Here is a 19,421-nt window from a genome sequence, read left to right as displayed (position 1 = left end):
TGTGACCTTAAGCGGTCTGTTGCCGTGGAGAACTGTCAGCCATTTGATAGCATGATGAACTTCAGAGGTAATAACTATTTATTTAATAAACTGGGTGGCTGAAGAATCCTCTTGTCCATGATACTGTATAGTTGGGTCAGAACTTTTTACCTGTGATTCTCCAGAGGGGTTTGACTCAGAAGTGTATGGGCCACGCATAATAATATATACTTGTTGCTTCTTTTTTCATAGTGTCCCAATGGAGTGACTTTCAGAGGGAGTGTTCTGTGTATCCATAGGCACTCGCATGTCTAAAACCAGTGGATTAAAGGGAGGGATAGAACTTTGGCTCCAAGTCAGAGGCTAGTACAGGCAGAATATGTTGAGAGAATGCATGTAGTCCCAGGGAAGGAAACTTGTAGGAAAAGACAAGTGAGGGAGTAAGTAAGAGAGAGGATATTGGGCTTGAATATCATTATTTGTTTTCCTCCTCCTTTTCCCAAACATACAACTAAGTCATGTACTGTCTCTCTGCCATCAGTGCTGGATGGAGGCTCTTTGCAGCGCTGTTTCTTTAATAAGCTGCGAGACATCTGCTGTGAATGGCAGAAGCAACTGCCATCCCTGAAGTCACTGAAGCGCTTCCTGCTTATTTCCAGCCATGCCATCCGCAACGTCCGCCGGAAAATGGAGGACAGACATGTTTCTCTCCCTGAGTTCAATCAGCTCTTTGGCTTGCCGGTAAGTTTCTGGGGCCAAGAGAGGTCAGTTCTAGCAGTCAAACACCTCTTGAAACACACTTCTGGTCTGTATCAGAGCAGAGACCTACTGGATCGATGTATGTAGGCTAGCTGTATAGCAGTTTTTTTGTGACATTGATATGCTCCCACCACAAAGGGGAGAGAGGGAAAATAACTTACTTTGGGGGTGGGGGCTGTTGCTATATTTTGTGAGAGAATTGATGATGTAAAGTTGAAAAATAGCATTTTGGTTGAGGATTCAGGGATGCTTACTAAAGATATAATGGAACCACACAACCTTCCAAACTGCCTTTTCAATTCCTATTCCTTTTGAAGAATCTGGTCCGTGATCAACAAGGAGCAAAGAAAAATAACACATACCCCAATGAGATGCATATTCTATCTATTTTACACATTGGTAAACTGATGCAAATTACCCAAGGTTACACACAATTAGTGGGAAAGCTCAGAGTAAAATACAGGCATCCTAATTCCTACTCTCCAAGTCAGTTTGCTAGATCATGCCACCTTACTTTCCTTTTCCGGGGAAGATCATGGTGTTTGTGGCTCTGAGTGTATTTGCGTAGTATTGTGTCCATGTAGGTGCTTGTGCGCTCTCATACATATGTGTGCACGTTCTTTCACTGAAAGGCTTGCATAAAATCTGGCAATTGACTTTTATTTATGAACTCTTTGTATCTCCCTCCTGCCAAAAGTATGATGTTGATCGAGCATACTTTGCTGTATTTGATGGTCATGGTGGAGTGGATGCCGCCAATTATGCAGCAACTCATTTGCACGTAAATGTTGCATTACACAAGGAGATTCTTAAGAACCCAGCTGAGGCCCTGAAAGGCTCTTTCCAGCAAACGGATGAAATGTTCCTTTTCAAAGCTGAAAGAGAGGTGAGTATGCAGAGTTGAGTTGCCAACCCTCCAGACTGTCCTGGAGTCTCCAGGAATTAAAGGTTGTCATGTGATGAAACCTCCAAGAATACATCCAAACAAAATTGGCAACCTTAATGTAGAGCCAGATTCCATTGTAGTTAAGCAGTTGGGGAATGCTTGGGTGATAGTAAAAAGGAATAGTGTTATGCAGAGAATTTTGATCTCACACAGTTAGACTTTGAATTCATTCTGATTTGTTTGCCAAGTATCCTAAGTGGAAAATATTTCATTGGTCAAATTAAATTCTCTTAAGAACCAGGGCCTGGAAGTTCAGAGAGATGGAAACTTTGAAGTGAGGAGTTAGTGCTCTTTCAGGTTCCTTAATCTCAGGGAATATACTGGCAGCAAAGAGTTGCTTCCCTGAAAAAAAAAAAAAAAAAAAAAAAAAATAGCCCCAGTATTTTTCACTGCCGCTAGGAAGGCAGAGATAGGGTGGCTACTTCTGTTTGTATGGGGAAGAAAAGTCACGTTCAGTACTGAAAAGGTTCTTGCTGCTGAAGTTAAAATCAAACTAATTCCTCTACTTTTTGGAAAAACCTAAATAACCGAATGGTTCTGAGCCCTTTGAAACTCATGTTTCAACTAATGTTGAGGTAGCAAAGACAAGGGGAAGAGCATAACTGTAGCAGTGTCAGACACTTGAAAGCTATAATAGTTTCTTCTAAACCTGTGTTTTCTCTTATGTTTGTACCTTTTATTCAGTGGATTGCCATTCACTAAGGTCTAAATTGCTGCATAGTTAACAAGCTTTAATTAACCCTAATAAAGGTTAAGATTTTGTCATGGTTATTTTTAGTAAAAGTCACAGACCAGTCACGGCTTCCATGAATTATTGTTTATTGCCTGTGACTGGTCTGTGACTTTTGCTGCTGCGGCTCCGTGGTTTCCCCTGCCACCGTGGTGGCTGGGAGCTGTGGGGCCAGTTCCCCATCTGCCCATGGCAGCTGAGAGCTGCAGGGTGACCATATTTCCCAAAGAGAAAATGGGACACCCTCAGCCTCTCTCCTGAGGCGTCTCCCTCCCCACTCAAGGCTGTCATCCATCACTGGAACCCTGATGAGGGCCCCCTCAGGAGTCTGTCACCTGTCTTTGGAACCTTGCAAGGGGCTGTCTGTTGCTGGAACCCTGCCACAGCCCTGCTGGCTGCCAGCTCTAGAGTCCTGCAGCCCCTGGGGCTGAAGCAGAGAATGTCACGGAGGTCTCTGGAAGTCACGGATGCCGTGACTTCCATGACCTCCGTGACATAAATGTAGCCTTAACCCGAATTTACAATGTTATGATATTAAACTGCAGTTTAACTTGCACTGCTCTGTTTCTCTTTGTAGAGGCTGCGGAGTGGTACAACAGGTGTATCTGCCTTAATTGTAGGGAACAGGTTACACATAGCCTGGGTTGGAGACTCTCAGGTAATGTTGGTGCAGCAGGGAAAAGCTGTGACCCTGATGGAACCTCACAAACCTGAAAGAGAAGTAAGCCTATTTTCTTTGGCTCTCTCTTCTGATGGCTGTAATTAATTTACTTTTGGCTCACTTAATCTCTTTAAATGAAGACCTGGCCAACTACCAGCTGACACTGAACTGCTCTCTTTGTAGACAGGTTATAAAAAAGATCTCTAAGTAGCCTAGAAACTATTTGGAATCTCTAGATTCCCTGGAGTGTGGCACATATGCAAGTCTATAAGTAGAATGACAAACTGAGCTGATGTATTGGTGGCAGATCTCATCCTTGCAATGGATGAGGATACAGTCTGTTAGCAGTTGTTAAGTGGTCATGAGTTACAGCTATTAAATGTAAAGTCTCTAGCAGGACTAGAGAGAGCTACTTCTCAGTGATTTCATCCCTTTTAAGTTGGATGGTTATGGAGCATAGTTATGATGTGTCAGTCTTGCCTTTCTCCTGTCTAATTGTGTGTTCTCAGTGCATGTTTTTCCAAAGGAAAAAAGGATTGTGCTGAAGAACAGACTTGATCTGTCCTCTCAGTTGGAAATGCCCTTAAAAAAAATAAAAAGAACCTTGTGAAAACTGTAATACACCTCTACCCTGATATAACGCAGTCCTCAGGAGCCAAAAAATCTCACCGCCTTATAGGTGAGACTATGTTATATCGGGTTTGGTCTTGCCAGTACACCGTGCCGGACTGGAGCAGCTTCCCCGGTGATGATTCAAAGGGGCCCGGTGCTGCAGCCGCTGCGTGGAGCCCCGGTCCCTTTAAATCACCACCAGAGCTCCAGCAGCGGGGCTCATGCAGGGATTTAAAGGGACTGGGGCTCCCCGCAGCAGCCAGAGCTCTGGCAGCGTGGCTCGGGCGGGGATTTAAAGGGCCCGGGGCATCACACGAATTTGGATATAAAACGGTAAGGCATCAGAGGTCAGGTGGTGCTTTAAAGGGCCTGGGGCTCCCCGCTGCTTTACCACATTATATCCAAATTCATGTTACATGAGGTCGCATTCTGTCGGGGTAGAGGTGTACTATGGAATTTTGCATACATAGCAACAGTGAAAAATCTACAACTGCAAGCTTTTTATTAACAAAATCAACTGATTTTTTTTTAAGTTACCATTGAGTTAGTAAATTAATGTTTTAATTTCAGACCTGGCTTACATAATAGCATCATTCAAAAAGCAATAATAGTCTAATATCATAACTGGCTTAATTAATCTTACATTTCTTTTTATTAAAATAGGTCAAATATAACTAAACTGACTTATATACAAACTGAAAAGGCAGTAGCAAATTTTTAGGGGTGGCATTGTGTGAACCTTTTCCTTCATAGTATGAACAATATAAAATTTTTTGTAGGGCTTGAGGAATATGGATTATATTAACGAAAATGAAATTTTGCCTCTAAATGCATGTTTTGTATGTACATCTGAAAACCTTAGCTTTACAATTATGCTTTTCTTACTACTTCCATTCACAATCTTAAATATTTGCATGGTGATGGGGATATTGCCACTCCAGTTTGTTCCTATAGAAATGACTTAGGGTTTCTTCCCTTTTGTTTCACGAACAAGCAATGATGCAGTCATAGGGAAGATGTCTTGTCTTGTTTATGTACACTCAACTGAATGTTGCAATAAAGCTGTTTCTTTTTGTAAGCACATTTTTCTCTGAACACTCTTGATTCCCATTTATTTAAAAATATAAAGCTGTTTGCATCGTACTATAAGTATACGAGTTGAAGGGATTTAAGATTTTTCTCTGCAACACTGGCTAGCATTGAATTTAGTGAGGTATGGGATATGCTCTTAGTATAAAGAGTTGATGTACTTCTTTCTTCTAGGATGAGAGAATGCGTATAGAAGCCCTAGGTGGCTGTGTGACCTACATGGACTGCTGGCGGGTCAATGGAACCCTTGCTGTTTCCAGGGCTATTGGTAAGTAAAGCCATCTAAATTAGTCAAAATTGAATTAACCTTAAATACATAATCTAAAAAATCCTGGGGCTGAATAAGTAGACAATCATTCATTAATAAAGAAATTATAGTTTTTGTCCAGCTTGGGCCAAAGAGTAAATTGCTTCTATTATTGTAATTGTTTGAATAATGGAGTATTAAATTGTTTGTTTGGTCAGCACAACCCTTATCAGTTTGTGAAGGAAAAAATAAAACTATTTCAATTCCTTCTTTGAAACATCTATAATAATGTATCATGTTGCAAATGAAACCCCAAGAAGCTTGCAGAGTATATTGTACATGACACCAGAGCAAATATTGGCTTCTGATCTGATAGATGTCTGAATATCTCTATATAAGGTGGGTGAGTTAATATCTTATTGGATCAACTTCTGTTAAATAAAGAGACAAGCTTTTGACCTTAGAGTATTTTTTATTTTAGTATCTACAAGTTGTTCTCTTCACTATGTTTTAAAAGTCAAATTGTTATATCATCCTTCAAACTGCAAATAGCTAACATAAACATTGGCAGTGGACCATTAGCATTTAAATGCTAATATTCCCAAATGCCATGGAAAGAACTTTCTTGGATGCTTGCCACTTCAAGTAAAATGAGAAAAGACCCTAGGCAACTGCAGTAAGTGAAGAATTGTAATGGCTGAACTGAGGAATCTTATCATGCATTTATACAGTATCTTTTTTTTTTAATTGAGAAAGTGGTAAGCTTGTATCACTTGTGTTGAAATGAATGTGTACAGGTAGAACGGTTGAATTAAGTAGTTGGGCACTGTACTGCATGCAACGGGATCTTCTTATTCCTGTCATGTCATCGCTAATGAAAATAAGCTTCCTCCCCGGTGTTCCAAGGGTTTCACAAGATGCACACTTCTCAAAAAAAAAAAAAAAAAAAAAAAAAAAAGGCCAAAGTATCCTAGCATTTCCCGAGTGAGGAAAATCTGAGGTTTTCCTTGGTGAGCTCCTCATACCATCCTGTTCTATAGGAGGGATATAATGAGCCATGGTACCATCCCCAAAACACCACAGATGCCCTTAAATCCATATGAATCCCAGGGGATCATTAGGAGTTGAAGGCCTTCTCCACTGGCTCTGTAGCCCCCAACCATCTCCTTCCTTCATGGGGCATTGAGAGAGCTGTGCATGGATCTCTGGGGTATGATCTGGCCCTAAAATAAACCATTGCAATTCTGGGGAATCATAGAAACAGTTGACTGGTGAGGAGGCAATGGCTCATAAAGTAATCAGATTTGTATCTTTTCTTGTTAGGTGATATATATCAGAAGCCCTATATCTCTGGAAATGCAGATGGTAATTCATTTGAGCTGACAGGTTCTGAAGATTACTTGCTCCTGGCCTGCGATGGATTCTTTGATGCCTTCAGACCATCTGACGTGGTGGATCTGGTCCTAGATCACTTAAAGCAAAACAAAGGAGATGGTCTCAAGGCAGCAGAGAGACTGGTGGCTGCAGCAAAGGAAAATGGATCCAGTGACAACATCACTGTCTTGGTGGTCTACTTAAGGGACCCCCGAGACATCTTGGCAGACTGCTTGAGAGACCCTAAAAGCCTCAGAGCTGATGAGGGTGCAGAGGATTCACCCTTTAACTTTTTCAGCTCTGAGGTGAACAATCAGAGCGACAGCCACACAACGACAAAATCTTAACTCTCATATGTTACACAAAAGAAATCTTCTTTCCATTGAAGAAGCATCTAGTAGGATGGGTAAAATGCCAGGAATAAGGTGACCAAAATTCCACAAAGAAAAATGTCAGAGCTCATCTTACTATATTCATTGTCCCCTCTTCCCCTGAAACAGCTGAGCAGGCTGGAAGACTTGTGCAGCTACTTCTTCCCTGGAAATAGTATTAAAGTGTTTGCCAGGTTGCCAGTTCATATCCCTCTGTCCTGGAGGTGGTAAGGAATGTATAAGCTAATGGACAAGAACACTTATTTGTATTATGCTTATTTGGGTTCTGTTTTAATTTAAAATAGTGCTTAAAAAAGTAAGCTAACATGCAGATAGTTAATTGTAATATTATCTATTTAGGGTGAGAGTGTGTGTGTGGCGGGGAGGAAGCCATCGTCAAAGAGAAGCTTGTTACTGCACACACTCTCTATAAACAGGTTCAGTATTCTAGAGGATCAGGAGTCCAGGAGTGGGATCTTGTGTTCTTCATTATATGCTTTCAGAGACTTCTCAACTTCATCATTTCGTACCAAAGACAAAATTGTGAAAGAGGGTGATGAAATATAAACCTCATCCTTTTAAAGGGCCATTTGACTTTTTGTATTTATGGGGAAAATAACATGGAACACTTAAGGAGGGAAACTAGGAATATCCCAAACAGAAGAAGCAATTTGTAGTTAATTACTTTCTGGCATGGTCTGGTAATTGTTCTAATGGCCTGATATGGAAAGACTAACTTTAGAGTAAGGGTGAATTATTTCTGTGACACAAACACACTTTATTAGCTCTTTGGTAACCTGAAAAGAGAGGACACTTGCTGACTGTGTTTGAAAGGGGTCCATGGAAATTGTGTGTATATGCTCTGCCAATTCACTAGGCCCTGTACTTGCCACATCCTTTTTTATGGTTTGCTATAAACAAAGTGAAGTATTTTATTTTTCTCTTTTCATAAAGTTTTTGAGTATTTACTGAATGTTATGGTTGTGGGAACTTTTTCTGCAGTTACTATATTTTGTTGTGGTTTTTTTTATTTAAATAATTAAGATTTTAAAAATGTACACTTTTGTTGTCTGGCTTTAAAAACTGGCCACCTTCAAGTGCCTTAAATGTTTCAGAAAAGGATGGGAAAGGTTAGTTTTCTATCAAATTCCGGTGACCATGTTCTAGTTATGTTTTTAAAATTTGATTTATTTAATTAATATAAATATTTTAATGCACTTACAGCTCTTTCATTTTTTTGTGAATGACTGAGCGGGAACTGTGTTCCAAATGTTCTTCGGTGTTGCCAAACTTTGTGTTGATTGTGAGGCTCTTGATATTTGGTGTTTTCTTAAGGGCCCCAGCTAGCTGGCCTCAGGTTATTTACCTGAGAATCTTTGATTTTATTTTAAAAAAAATTTCTAACCCTCAGTTTTGTAGATGAAAACAAACCCTGTGTGCTCCAATACCATTGTGTACATGTTCAATAAAAAGAACCCCAAGTGTTTGTTTAAAACAAAAAAAAAATGTTGGGCCTGACTCATGATTGCTGGACGTTTGGCAATACTGCATTTATGATATATTTGATACAGTAACTTTCTGAGGAGGTGAGAAGTTGAGATTATACTAGAGAACCATGTGACTGGTATATAACATGCCTGGGTGCAAGCACACAGAATGTGTGCATATATCATTGCATTGCTTAGCAGGTAGTAGACCCATAACAGTCACGATCAGTGCTGCTGGAGCCTCTAGTCTGATTCTGTTACTGTTCCCGTCACCAGGACACTTTCTGTAGGAGCAGGATCTGAGAGCTGTATTGCAAATCTATTGTATAACTTTTGTATCTGAACAGAAAAAGCAACCCATCAGGTGATGGGTTGTAACATCACTTTTGACTTTGGCACACTGTTGTCATACAGCAGTCCTGTTGGTTAAAACGCCCTGAATATTTTAAATCGGAAATGTTTTAAGGGAGTAAACTTCTATGGAATATTGAGATTTGTCTTAGCTTGATCAGATAGCAGCCTTAAAATAATGAGGTGGGGCGAGGAGGCAGAGCAGCACTGGTTGTGTTCATGCTAGGATAAGCTGTCAGCTAACATAAGATAATTCAGTTATCCAAGTGATTTCTTTATCAGGTTACCCCCAAAAGATTGTACAATTCAACATGGTAGCTCCATGAGTGGGGGTGGGAGAATATTCTACCACCTAGTAACTCTAACAATGGCTCTGTTACTATATTTTGGAAAGGCAGTAACCTCTCCATAGTTAAGGTTGTAATCATTTTTCTGTTATAAAGAGAAATTTTGCTACCCTTCTAAAATGCTTGAGAGAAGCTTTCTCTTACTGAAAGTGAGCTAGGTAAGTTGGTAGGTCAGAGGGAATTTTTTGTGCCAAATCTGGCTGTTCAGTTTTGGAGACTTCTCTGATTATAAGAATAATTCAGTGAATCTTTCATATCCTACCTCTAGAATGATGCAACCTAGAAACTTTGGCTTAGATTTGTTTGCAGGGGTTTTGGTGACCACTAGTGCATTTTGGCATCTTGAAGAAACCGGTCCCCATATTCAGAAATAGAACATTTTGTGTGTGTCTTATGGACCTGTCAGGTTCACTGTTACTTTTGTCAAAACCAGGATAGCTTATAGAGGTGGTGTAAGATTTGGAAGATTCATAAAGTTGCTGTTTTGTTTCAGAACTCGGCCAGCATTTCAAAGATATGGAGGGAAGCAGGCAGATTTTAAAAGCCAAGCCCTTTGTCCTACCTTTCTGTTATAATCTTCTGCACAGTAACGCTACCAAAATTAAATAAATCCACCTGAAACTTCTGACTGAGGCTCCTTGCCAGGTGAGAATATCTTAGCCAACTATCAAGTGACTAAGACATGATATTTTTCAGATATGAGAGCTAAAATGAGACTTCACCTTAAAGCAGAAACTAACAAATGGTTTAGACTAGAATAATCCATAGTTTAGTGAGAAATATGGATACTTTGATTTGTAGTTATTTGCTATGGATTTTTTTTGAATCTTCATGGACTAATGGAGAATTGCTGGATGAAATCCTGACTCTACTGAAGCCAATGACAAAACTCTGATTTCAGTGGGGCTAGGATGTTCTATTGAATGACCCTCCATACTTCACAGAGGATCATACAGGCTTTCAAAGGTCAGCAGCTCCTACAGATCTAAGCAGAACCAGTCAGGTTAAAAAGTCAGCAGATGTTAAGTATGTAGACAAGTATATTAAGACTAACACTGTTGTCATCAAAGTGCAACCTGCTTGTACGCAGTACTTGCAAATGCAAATGGCTAGCCAGCTAGAAAAGCAGTTTCTCCTCCTTTGGTGTTCACACCTCAGCTGCTAGAAGAGGGCCTCATCCTCCCTAATTGAACTAACCTAGTTATCTCTAGACTGATTCTTACCTGCATATTTATACCTGCTTCTGGAAAATTCCACTACGTGCATCTGACGAAGTGGGTATTCACCCATGAAAGCTTATGCTCCAATACGTCTGTTCATCAATAAGGTGCCACAGGACTGTTAGTCGCTTTTTACAGATCCTGACTAACATGGCTACCCCTCTGATATTTGAGTACTTGCAAAAGTAGTTTCAGAGGTATCAATAGTTGTCCTTGATCAAAATTTGATAAACCTAAGGAATTTTTATCACAGAAGAAAAACTTCAACCTGTAGCATTTAGTACATATCAGGAATTTAAAAAAGAGGATGGGAGGAGTGTCATTTTGAGTGACATCCATAAAAAATATTGGAAACCCAAGAAACTCTAAACCAGTGGTCCCCAACCTTTTCGTCTGGCGGGTACCAGACAAAGGACCTTGGCGGCAGTCGAGCATCCGCTGAAATGCCACCGAATTTCGGTGGCATTTCAGCGGCGACACCTCTGGATGACGTCGCTTGTTGGCGGCAAGCAGCAGCATCCAGAGGCATCGCCACTGAAATACTGCCGAATTTCAGTGCCATTTTGGCGGATGCTCGACCGCTGGCCAGGACACGGGCGCATTTAGATGCCCCTGTGGGCGCCATGGTGCCCACGGGCACGGCGTTGGGGACTGCTGCTCTAAACTTATCCTTTGCTGTCTCTGTGTAAGTGACACGTTTTATCTTGATTTAGGAGGCTTTGTGTATGTACGTATCTTAGTGCTGTATATGACACGTGATTGGTGGCATATGTACTCCTTATGGACAGTGAGGAATGAGTTTCTTTGCTTATTCATCTACATTTAAAAAAAAATCTGCTTTCCTGAGACCTGTCTGTGGCCATTAAAAAGACGTAGATCTTCATTCACTGTATAAATCTTCTTTTTTCTTTTTGATTCTGTGTATTATCGACTAATTACAATGATCAAATCATTCCGATTGTTCTCTGGGCAATGAGATAGGGAGTTAAGGTCATTTGATCTTAACTTTATTTCCATACATTCCAATGCTTGGTCTTTTTACAAGTTTTCTCTTCAAAATTTCCTGGTTTTCTTTGCAGTTACCATTCTCTTCATATTCGTTTCCCACTGCCAACTCCTTAAATTATTGATGTGGTGCAGCTTAACAAAGGTATAGTCTCAAGTATGTGAACGCTTTTAAAAATGCTTTTTTTTTAAACCTTTTGTTTTGTTTTTGGCAGTCGAAGACGCCTTTATAGCTAACAGCAAGGACATGTCCTGAGTTTTCTTGTTGAACTCAGCACGTAAAACGGTTCATGATTCCAGCCAATTTCTCAGTTTTAGGCCCATAGGTTTGAGTTATAGGTAGAGCCCTGTGAATTCCTTGGATGCCAAATTGTGCTTAAGAAAGTAAACTTTTAATTAAAACAATTAAAAACCCAGCCCTTAAGTTAATGCTTTTCTTTGAAACTGTGAGTGCAAACATTGACACTGGCTTCCTTCAGAGACACAGAAAGCCTGAAATGATCTGAGAAGTGTGACATTCCTTATTCATGTAACTGGGTTGGTAATGCTGAAACCTAAATGATAGAGGTTTAAATGTCAACATAAAATGATCAGCTGCAAAATAGTTCAACGATTTAGCTAGAAGCTTTGATTATCCCAGAACCCCAAACTACCCAGCTGTCAAAACCTGCAGCTTCACTCTTGACAATGTCCAAGATGCAGTTGTACATCAATGATATAAAAGAAATTGGCATGTTGAACATGTGGGGACAGCATCAAATTTAAACACAGGGAGTTACTATCCCTATTGTACTATTAATTTTCATATTTAAACTCCCTTTAAATGAAACCAGAATTTCTAGTCTGCCTCAACAAATGGCTGCAGAATCCCAGAATCTTTCTGTAGAACTTAAGTTCAGCTTCCAGGGACCAAACACTCTTGAAATAGAAATGGGTCTATCATCCATGAATGTACTAGAAAAAAAGTATAATTGATCAAGAGAAGTACTGGACATGACACAGTTTAGATACTGGTAGCACAGTTCAAAGGGACACCATCAACTTAAAAATCACATTTACCGGAAATTTATTTTTTTCCCTTCTTGTGTTAAGGTTACTATAACCTGAGCAAGACAGGGGAGGGGAGGATAATGTAGTCTTTATTTTGTCAGTCTGTTTCTGCATTTAGGAGCCATTTGTATATAGTTTTACTGTTTCCTCTGTGTAGTCAGTCAGATTTCCCTGATTTTGGAGGTCTTTTACATAGCAATAGTAAAGGCGGGGAAAGTGATGTGAAACCACAAAAAATGGCTGAGGGACTCAGGGCAGATGTAGTACCTGAAACTACTTTTCATCTGACTTTTCATCTTTCATCATTAGATTTCAAGTTGGATTGTGTCCCTTTTAAGAAGTAGCTTAGAGTAACCAAGCACTAAAATGCAGTAGTCTTTAAAAACAATGCAACACACACTTAAAAGCCTCATCTTCTCTTGGATGAAAACCTGCTTTTTCATGATATTTAGATATGTTACAAGTCTCCCTTGTGCTTGAACAGCTCAGTTCTCATCCTTTTTACTTTTATTCTTTAGTCCTTGAAAGAAATGTAAAATAAATTAATAAATCAAATGTTCTGGGTCTAACCTAAACAAAAGGACCAGAAATTCATAACTCATGGCTGTAAACAAGGAGAGTTGTTCAAGGGAAAGGGAGTTCTGTAACAGTCTGTTAATGTCTGTTTGACATGTAGTTTTTTGTAGAATCTTTGAGAGCTAGAGAGAGAGAGGCAGAGCAATTTTTAGAACAGTAGGGGAGGGGGAATTAAGTAAAATCTACCCTCTAACAGTGACAGAGGAATGAAAGAGAGCATGCAAGACAGGAACACGTTTAAGTGTTATTAGTGCCTATTTTAAAAAGGAAGTGGGCTGGAAAATAGAGCTACAAATGTCAGTTTCTTATGGAGGAATATCAAGTCCTGGCTGAAATTAAAAACACTTTTAAAATGGCAGAACTAGAGTGATAACCTTGTCTAATAATAGTGAGGTGTGGGGTCAGGCATGGGATCAGAGTAAAAGCATCCTAGGTGATTTCTGTGACCTTGCTCAGTATTGTTGTGTCCTTAGAGGTTCATGCTGATAAGTGGAATTCTTCTAAACACATTGCATGTGAGGGAACTAGGCTGAGATACACAGTTCTGTGTACACAGGTTATTGGCTACCACACTGTTGCTGCTGTAGGTAAATGCCATGAAGTGTGTTTAATGAATTGATACTGCTGGTTGGATCTGATAGGATGAGTAATTGGCATGGAGTTGTTTCAGCAAAGTTGGCAGTTGAATAGTGTTAATCACAGTGATGACTTTAATAGCATTTAATAGACACTTTTATCAGAATTCAGATCAGATGATATATTGCTTTAAAAAAAAAATCCCAGTGCAATTAGCATTATATGGTAAAAAGACACTATAAAATTGCCAGAAGAAAGTTGTGGGGTTTTTTTCTTTCTTTCTTCCCCTGTTGAGAAGTGCTTGCTTTCTGGGTTCTGGTTATAGGTCTGCTGCGCTTTCCATTGGAAAACTACGCTTTCACTTGATATTTTAATAAAAGAATAGTTTTGAGCTGAAATTTGGAGCCACCTCCCACAAATCCTAAAAGGAGCTTTCCAAAACAGAGATGCTATTAAAGACTACAAAGGAAATACAGATGTTTTTAAAATATGTATTAGACAATAGGTCTTGGCTCCTAAGGTGTCACTAAAGATTGCTTAAATCGCATACAAGTCTATGAAGGGTATATATTGAAGAGTTGTTTCAGATGAAGCTTCCTAAGATTAAAAAAACTATGTTAAAAGAAAATTCGAGGTCTGACTTGACAGACAAAAGCTAGGAAAATTTGGAGTCAAGGTTGCTACTCCATTCTTAGCACTTAAATGCCACAGTGATGGGTGTTCTACAGATGCTGAAAGATTAATGGATCACTGTGCACAGTCTGAGGTTATGTATTACCACATGTATTGTATTTGAGTAAAAGCAAATGCTTCTGGGGATGTGTGGGGGAAATGTCAGCCTTAACTGAATTTTTCTGATCCTTGTTAGCCTAACACTTGAAGACTACAGGTGGCTTTTATATATCTAGATTGTTGTTAGTTAAATTTGGATTAAAACTTCCGTTCTTACTTACAGGTGCCTTTAGGCACTAGTGCAATATCTTAGTCACAGTGTGCTAGGCAATATACTAACAGAATAACAGCCTCTTTGCAGTTGTTCATAACTTTGGACTCCTTTCTTTTTGGTTGAAATTTCTCAGGCTTCATCTCTGCTCGAAAACTAATGCAAAATCATCTAAACTATATTGAATATTTAATGGTTTTCCCCATGCATCTATTATCTATATATCTTTTCAAGTTTGGGCTGTGAACAGGAAAGGTGGTTGTGACCTCCTGCCCCTTTCTTTCTGATTAAGTGGAGGAGGTGGTTCCAGAAATTTCTGTTGTAACAGTGTCCTGGTCTGGAGAAGGGTAAAAACTACTCCTGTGAAGCATCCATTTGATTGGCAGAATGCTACCATTGGAACGTCTATGCTACGAACCAGAACCCTGTTTCTAGCAAAAGGGTTATAACTTGTAGCATGGACAAGACTAGGTTAGTCCCATCCACACTATGAGCTTGAATTTTGGTTCAGTGCAGCATTTTAAAGTCACTGTTTTCATGAGCCCCTCTGAAAAGAAGAAACCCATGTGAGCACCCTAAGTTGTTAAGCAATTCTAGTTTTGTGTGAGTTTTCCAAGCTGTGCACATTCCTGCTGAGATTGTTTACTTTCCTGTGCTCCAGCAACAAAAGACAGCTGTGTTGGCAGCACAGGAAATTTTGCAAAATGCAACATTTGTCAAACAAGGGAGGACAAAATCAATAGAGAGAAAAAATGTTTTCAAGCTTCTTGGAATACAAACAATGGAATACAAAAAATCCAAGCTAGAAGGAAGTTGGCAGTGCACTGTCTGAACATATCTTAGTTAAGGAAACCACTGTTTTAAGCTAATGCATTTTGTCTGCCTTATTTTATTGACAAGCTTCCTACACCCAGGGGTTCATGTCTTGTTGCTGATGTGTACTTTTTAGCATGAAGAAATGAGACAAATATTTAACTTGCTGACAACTGGGGATCGGTTTTTGCATTTGTCTTAGTTAAAACATGATTTACCAGAGCTTTCTGCTTTCACAAGTAATGAGCCATATTGCACCAAATCTCAATGACACTTTACTATCACCAGTCGTGGCTTTTTTGTGATAACTCATGCATTTGGCCAACCTAGTGACACTGCTCTATTTTGGCATACTGAAGACAACAGTATTATCATACTAGTATCTCCTCCCCTGGTGAATTGATCTCCAAGGCCTAGCAAGATATGGGAGGTAATGCACTCAGCTCCAAGGGGGTTGTGTCATTCAGCAGTGACCTAGTTAAGGTGTGACTTTTGCCAGTTGTGAAGGGAGTATTATCCATTCCTTGGTCAAAAGGATGATGTCCTTTAGGACTCCAAGGATAAGGGAGACATAGCTAGAAAACAAGAGGGATCTTAGAGGCTTCTGAGGGGGCTGTCCAGTGCAATCCGTTTCTGTAGATGCCTCTGCATATTGTCCTTTTCTAGCTGTCTAATGTGACTCTAGTTATTGCTAAGCTATTTATTAATGATGCTGTTTGCTCTAGGATTTGAGCAATATAGTATATAAAATGTCATTCTTCTTTGCTAGAGATTCTCTGTGATGGGAGGAAATGTTATACTAGTATAAACAATGCATCTATTTTTACCTTTAGTTCTAGAGATCTAAGTCTGCCTCTTATCCCCTCCTCATTTTTCCTTTTCCTCTCACTTCTCCCTTGCAGCTCCTCATCTAGAAAGGAAGAATTGTCCTTCCTTCCAGCATCAAAGTTTGTGTGTGACTCAGACAATAAACTCCACCTGAATTGTTGGCTCAGTGCAGATGCCCTGTATGATTTTGTCCAGTCTGACTAAATTCCACTGAAAAATACAAATCTGTGGTCTGATGCTGTAAATGAGCCTCTGGCACTGGGAACATAGGAAATACCGAACAGAGTATACAGGACTAGATGACACACTGGTTTGATGTCACTGACATTGGCCAGTACCAGATGCTTCAGAGGAAGACTTTAATCTCCTATTATGCCATAACCTGCCAGTAGGGGATGCTTCATCTTAAATCTAGGTAGTTAGAGCTTCTTGTGCCCATAGTATGGGGGTTTATACTGCTTAACTTCTATCCTTGTCTGGGACACACCTTGCTATCACCCTGTCCATTTTACACTGGTTTGAAAGAATTATTATTTGCCTCTTCAGTTCTTCCTTTGCTCCCCACCCCAAGTGAACAAAAAAGAAAGACAATCTAATACCTATACTCTGTACTTTGAGTGGCTGATCAAACTTCTCATCCAAGACATTTCTCCAGTGTTAGGTGTATATAATATAATGTAATCACAGTATCAGACATCTAGCAGTAATGTTAGACTTTTGTAACTACTTGTATTAATTAAAAATGCACATAATTATGATCAGTATTAAAATAGTTTTTGAGAGTATACAACTCTTGCTTTATTCTGGCAACCTCCTCTCAGCGTGTTGGCTAATGAACCTTGGATGAAAACAAGAAGGGCCGATTATTAGAAATAAGGGATCTGTTGTGTCATTTAAACATAGTCCTCACTTATTTTTTTTTGACTGTTACTGTGCAGTTGCAATCCGGAACAGAGAGGCTGTGATACTGCAGGTTTTGTAAGCTGTGGCTTAAGTAGTTATCCAGTATTTTAAGACTTTTTCTTTCCTATTTAGGCTGACTGGTTACTTGTGCACGAGCTGTAAACCGGTTATTAAACATGCTGTGGGTATTGTATATTCACTTACGTGAATTGTTCTAACAGTGCTTGTGTGTGTTGTATTATGATGCTACATTTCCTTATATATTTAAGTGTATTGCATGAGGTTGAATTGTTTTTATATTGTCACTTTTGTATTCACATAGTGCCTCAAGTATCTATTTGCTTATTGCAAGGAATTTAAATTGTTTCAAAACAGTGATTGAGTAGCAAAAGGGGTAGGGGCAAGAGATTCCCTTACCGTAGGATATGTTTTGAAGTGTTAATAAAGTGCAAGGATCCAAAGGCTGTGTTATTCATTTCTTCATTTTAATCACAGAAGTGGCTTAAAAACACGTGGGCCATATGACTAACTTCCAAGATCATGTTTTTCCATTTCAGGCTGGCAAATACAGCTTAGCCTTGTCAGAATGTTTCAGTAGGCTTTCTACTGGAAAAGATTGCTGGAGCTCTAGAAGGAAAGAACCCTTGCAGTACCTAGAAGGAAAGAACTCTTTCAGCACTGAACAACGGGTTTGAAAGTGAAAGTGTGTAGGGGGGTAACGAAAACTCCCTTTAATGGGGGGCATAGGATAGGAGCAGGAGTGAGGGGGAAATACTGAGATGAGGTGGAGGGGTGCACAGCTGACTCCAGGCTGGGAAAAGACATCCCAATAGTTGCTGCTGCTGTTCCTATGGCAGTGGCAGCTGGTGTCCTGTGGGCCTCAACCTCCCCTCAGTTACTTGTGCCTGTGCATGGATGCACCCTGTCCTGTCCCCCTCACCCCTTTAGCTGGCACATGTGTTCCTGTCTCTTCCCTGGGCCAGATATCTCTGCTGGGACTTGTGGCTGTAAGGCTTGTCTGGACTGGGTCAGGGAGTCCTATCTGGCTCTCTGGCAGCCAGACTGATCTTGTGTCCTTTGGATCCTTCTCTCATTTCCACATCCTCCTTCCTCCCTCCATCCCAATGCATACAGATATGGAAATATAGCCAGGTCCCACTCTTCTGCCCCCCAAATACCTTGCAGATGTGAAACATGCATCTGTCCCCAGTATTTCCATTGCAGGAATGATAGCTCCCTCAGTTTCACCACCTGTGAATGAAGGGAGTATTGAGAAGACCACCATAAAGTTGCCTTCAAAAATATAACAAGCAACCCTTTGACTTGAGAATAGTGGTTTTGAAAATCTCTCTTGCAATGAACATGGCTAATGAAAAAAAATCCAATAATTTAATATGGTGCGCTTTTAAAATGTTTCATTACTGAGGCTACCCTAAAACCAAAGTGTCAAACTTTGTCTTCAGGTTTATGCCATTCTATTCTAATTCATTGGCTCATTATGTGTTTCCTTTGCTTCTCTGTATCCTGGAGTTAGCAACACAAAGTACACCCAGGATTGACTTGGCCCAGGGGCTAATGTTCTGCAATGCCAGGGAAATGGGTAACTTTGAAAACAGCTGTCGGTTTGTACAGCTTGGCGCATTCTAAAAGTAAAGTAATTGCTCTTCAGAGGTATCATTGAACTAGAAGTGAGACAACCCTGGTGGGGGATGGCTTAGCAGTATCTAGAGGGATGGGGATACATTTGCATTAACCCTTAGGAAACTGGTGAATACCCAGACCTAGATTGCCTAATTTCCTAAGGCAGAGATTCTCCAGTTTGTGATCAACCAAGCCTTTGCCTGTGGTCTTAGAGAACTGACCCTGCTTTTACAGGATCCAAGTAAATCCATAATCTAGAGCAGTGGCAGTTCATTGACAGCTGTAGAAGGGTTCACTATTAGTAAAGAATCCATGTACAACTTGCATTCACTTTCTGTGTTCTGCGCATCCCCATTGCTCCCTAGCAATGGGTGTTCAAAGGACCTATCTCTTCCCTAAGGACTGGACTCCATTGCTACTGCAATCAGATACTGACTTCAAGGAGAGCTGGATTGTATCTTGGTACTGAAGTTCCATCCTGTCATTGTATTGGTCCTCCTCACTGGTACCTGGCTTCAGCTGTCCCAGAGTTTGCTGCTTCGCAGCTATGCAGAGTGAATCAGCAGCGTTTGTTCTCAAGTCGTCTACTAGAGGGCCCCAATTTTCCCGTGAGCGTCCCTTTCCACAGCTCTTCCTGGCCAAGTGTCTTCAGCCAACCTCTTCCCTATGGTACAGGGCAATGACAAAGCTAATCAGCTACACCTATGTACTGCTGGGGAACTCAAGAAGCGATGTTCAAAATAAAGTACAAGAGAATACGGTGGGTTTTGATCTAATATACATTAAGTAGGTGTAGCTGGATGTGGATACCCATGCTGACTAGCTCCAGCAAACCAAACAAATGTTGACCAGGGCAACGGGCTAGTGGATAGTATTACACCTTGTCATGTGTAAGATGTTCATCAATCTTAAT

The 19,421-nt window shown here is 40.2% G+C and overlaps 1 protein-coding gene across 1 annotated transcript in view; it reads left to right on the top strand.

Annotated features, from left to right (window-relative positions):
- The window catches only part of PPM1F (protein phosphatase, Mg2+/Mn2+ dependent 1F), a 37,033-nt gene extending 19,705 nt beyond the window's left edge, over positions 1-17,328 (top strand). Inside the window, exons 3-7 of the mRNA XM_032776906.2 lie at positions 521-720; positions 1,436-1,624; positions 2,992-3,135; positions 4,951-5,044; positions 6,347-17,328. Of these exons, the coding sequence (XP_032632797.1) occupies positions 521-720; positions 1,436-1,624; positions 2,992-3,135; positions 4,951-5,044; positions 6,347-6,744 (1,025 nt within the window). The 3' untranslated portion in view covers positions 6,745-17,328. The remainder of the gene's footprint in view (positions 1-520; positions 721-1,435; positions 1,625-2,991; positions 3,136-4,950; positions 5,045-6,346) is intronic.
- The last annotated feature ends 2,093 nt before the right edge of the window (positions 17,329-19,421 follow it).

The sequence above is a fragment of the Chelonoidis abingdonii genome, chromosome 22, assembly GCF_003597395.2.
Source record: "Chelonoidis abingdonii isolate Lonesome George chromosome 22, CheloAbing_2.0, whole genome shotgun sequence".
Classification (NCBI taxonomy): domain Eukaryota; kingdom Metazoa; phylum Chordata; order Testudines; family Testudinidae; genus Chelonoidis; species Chelonoidis abingdonii.
Note: the sequence above shows the minus strand (reverse complement) of the source record. Positions and strands in the feature narration are given on the sequence as shown.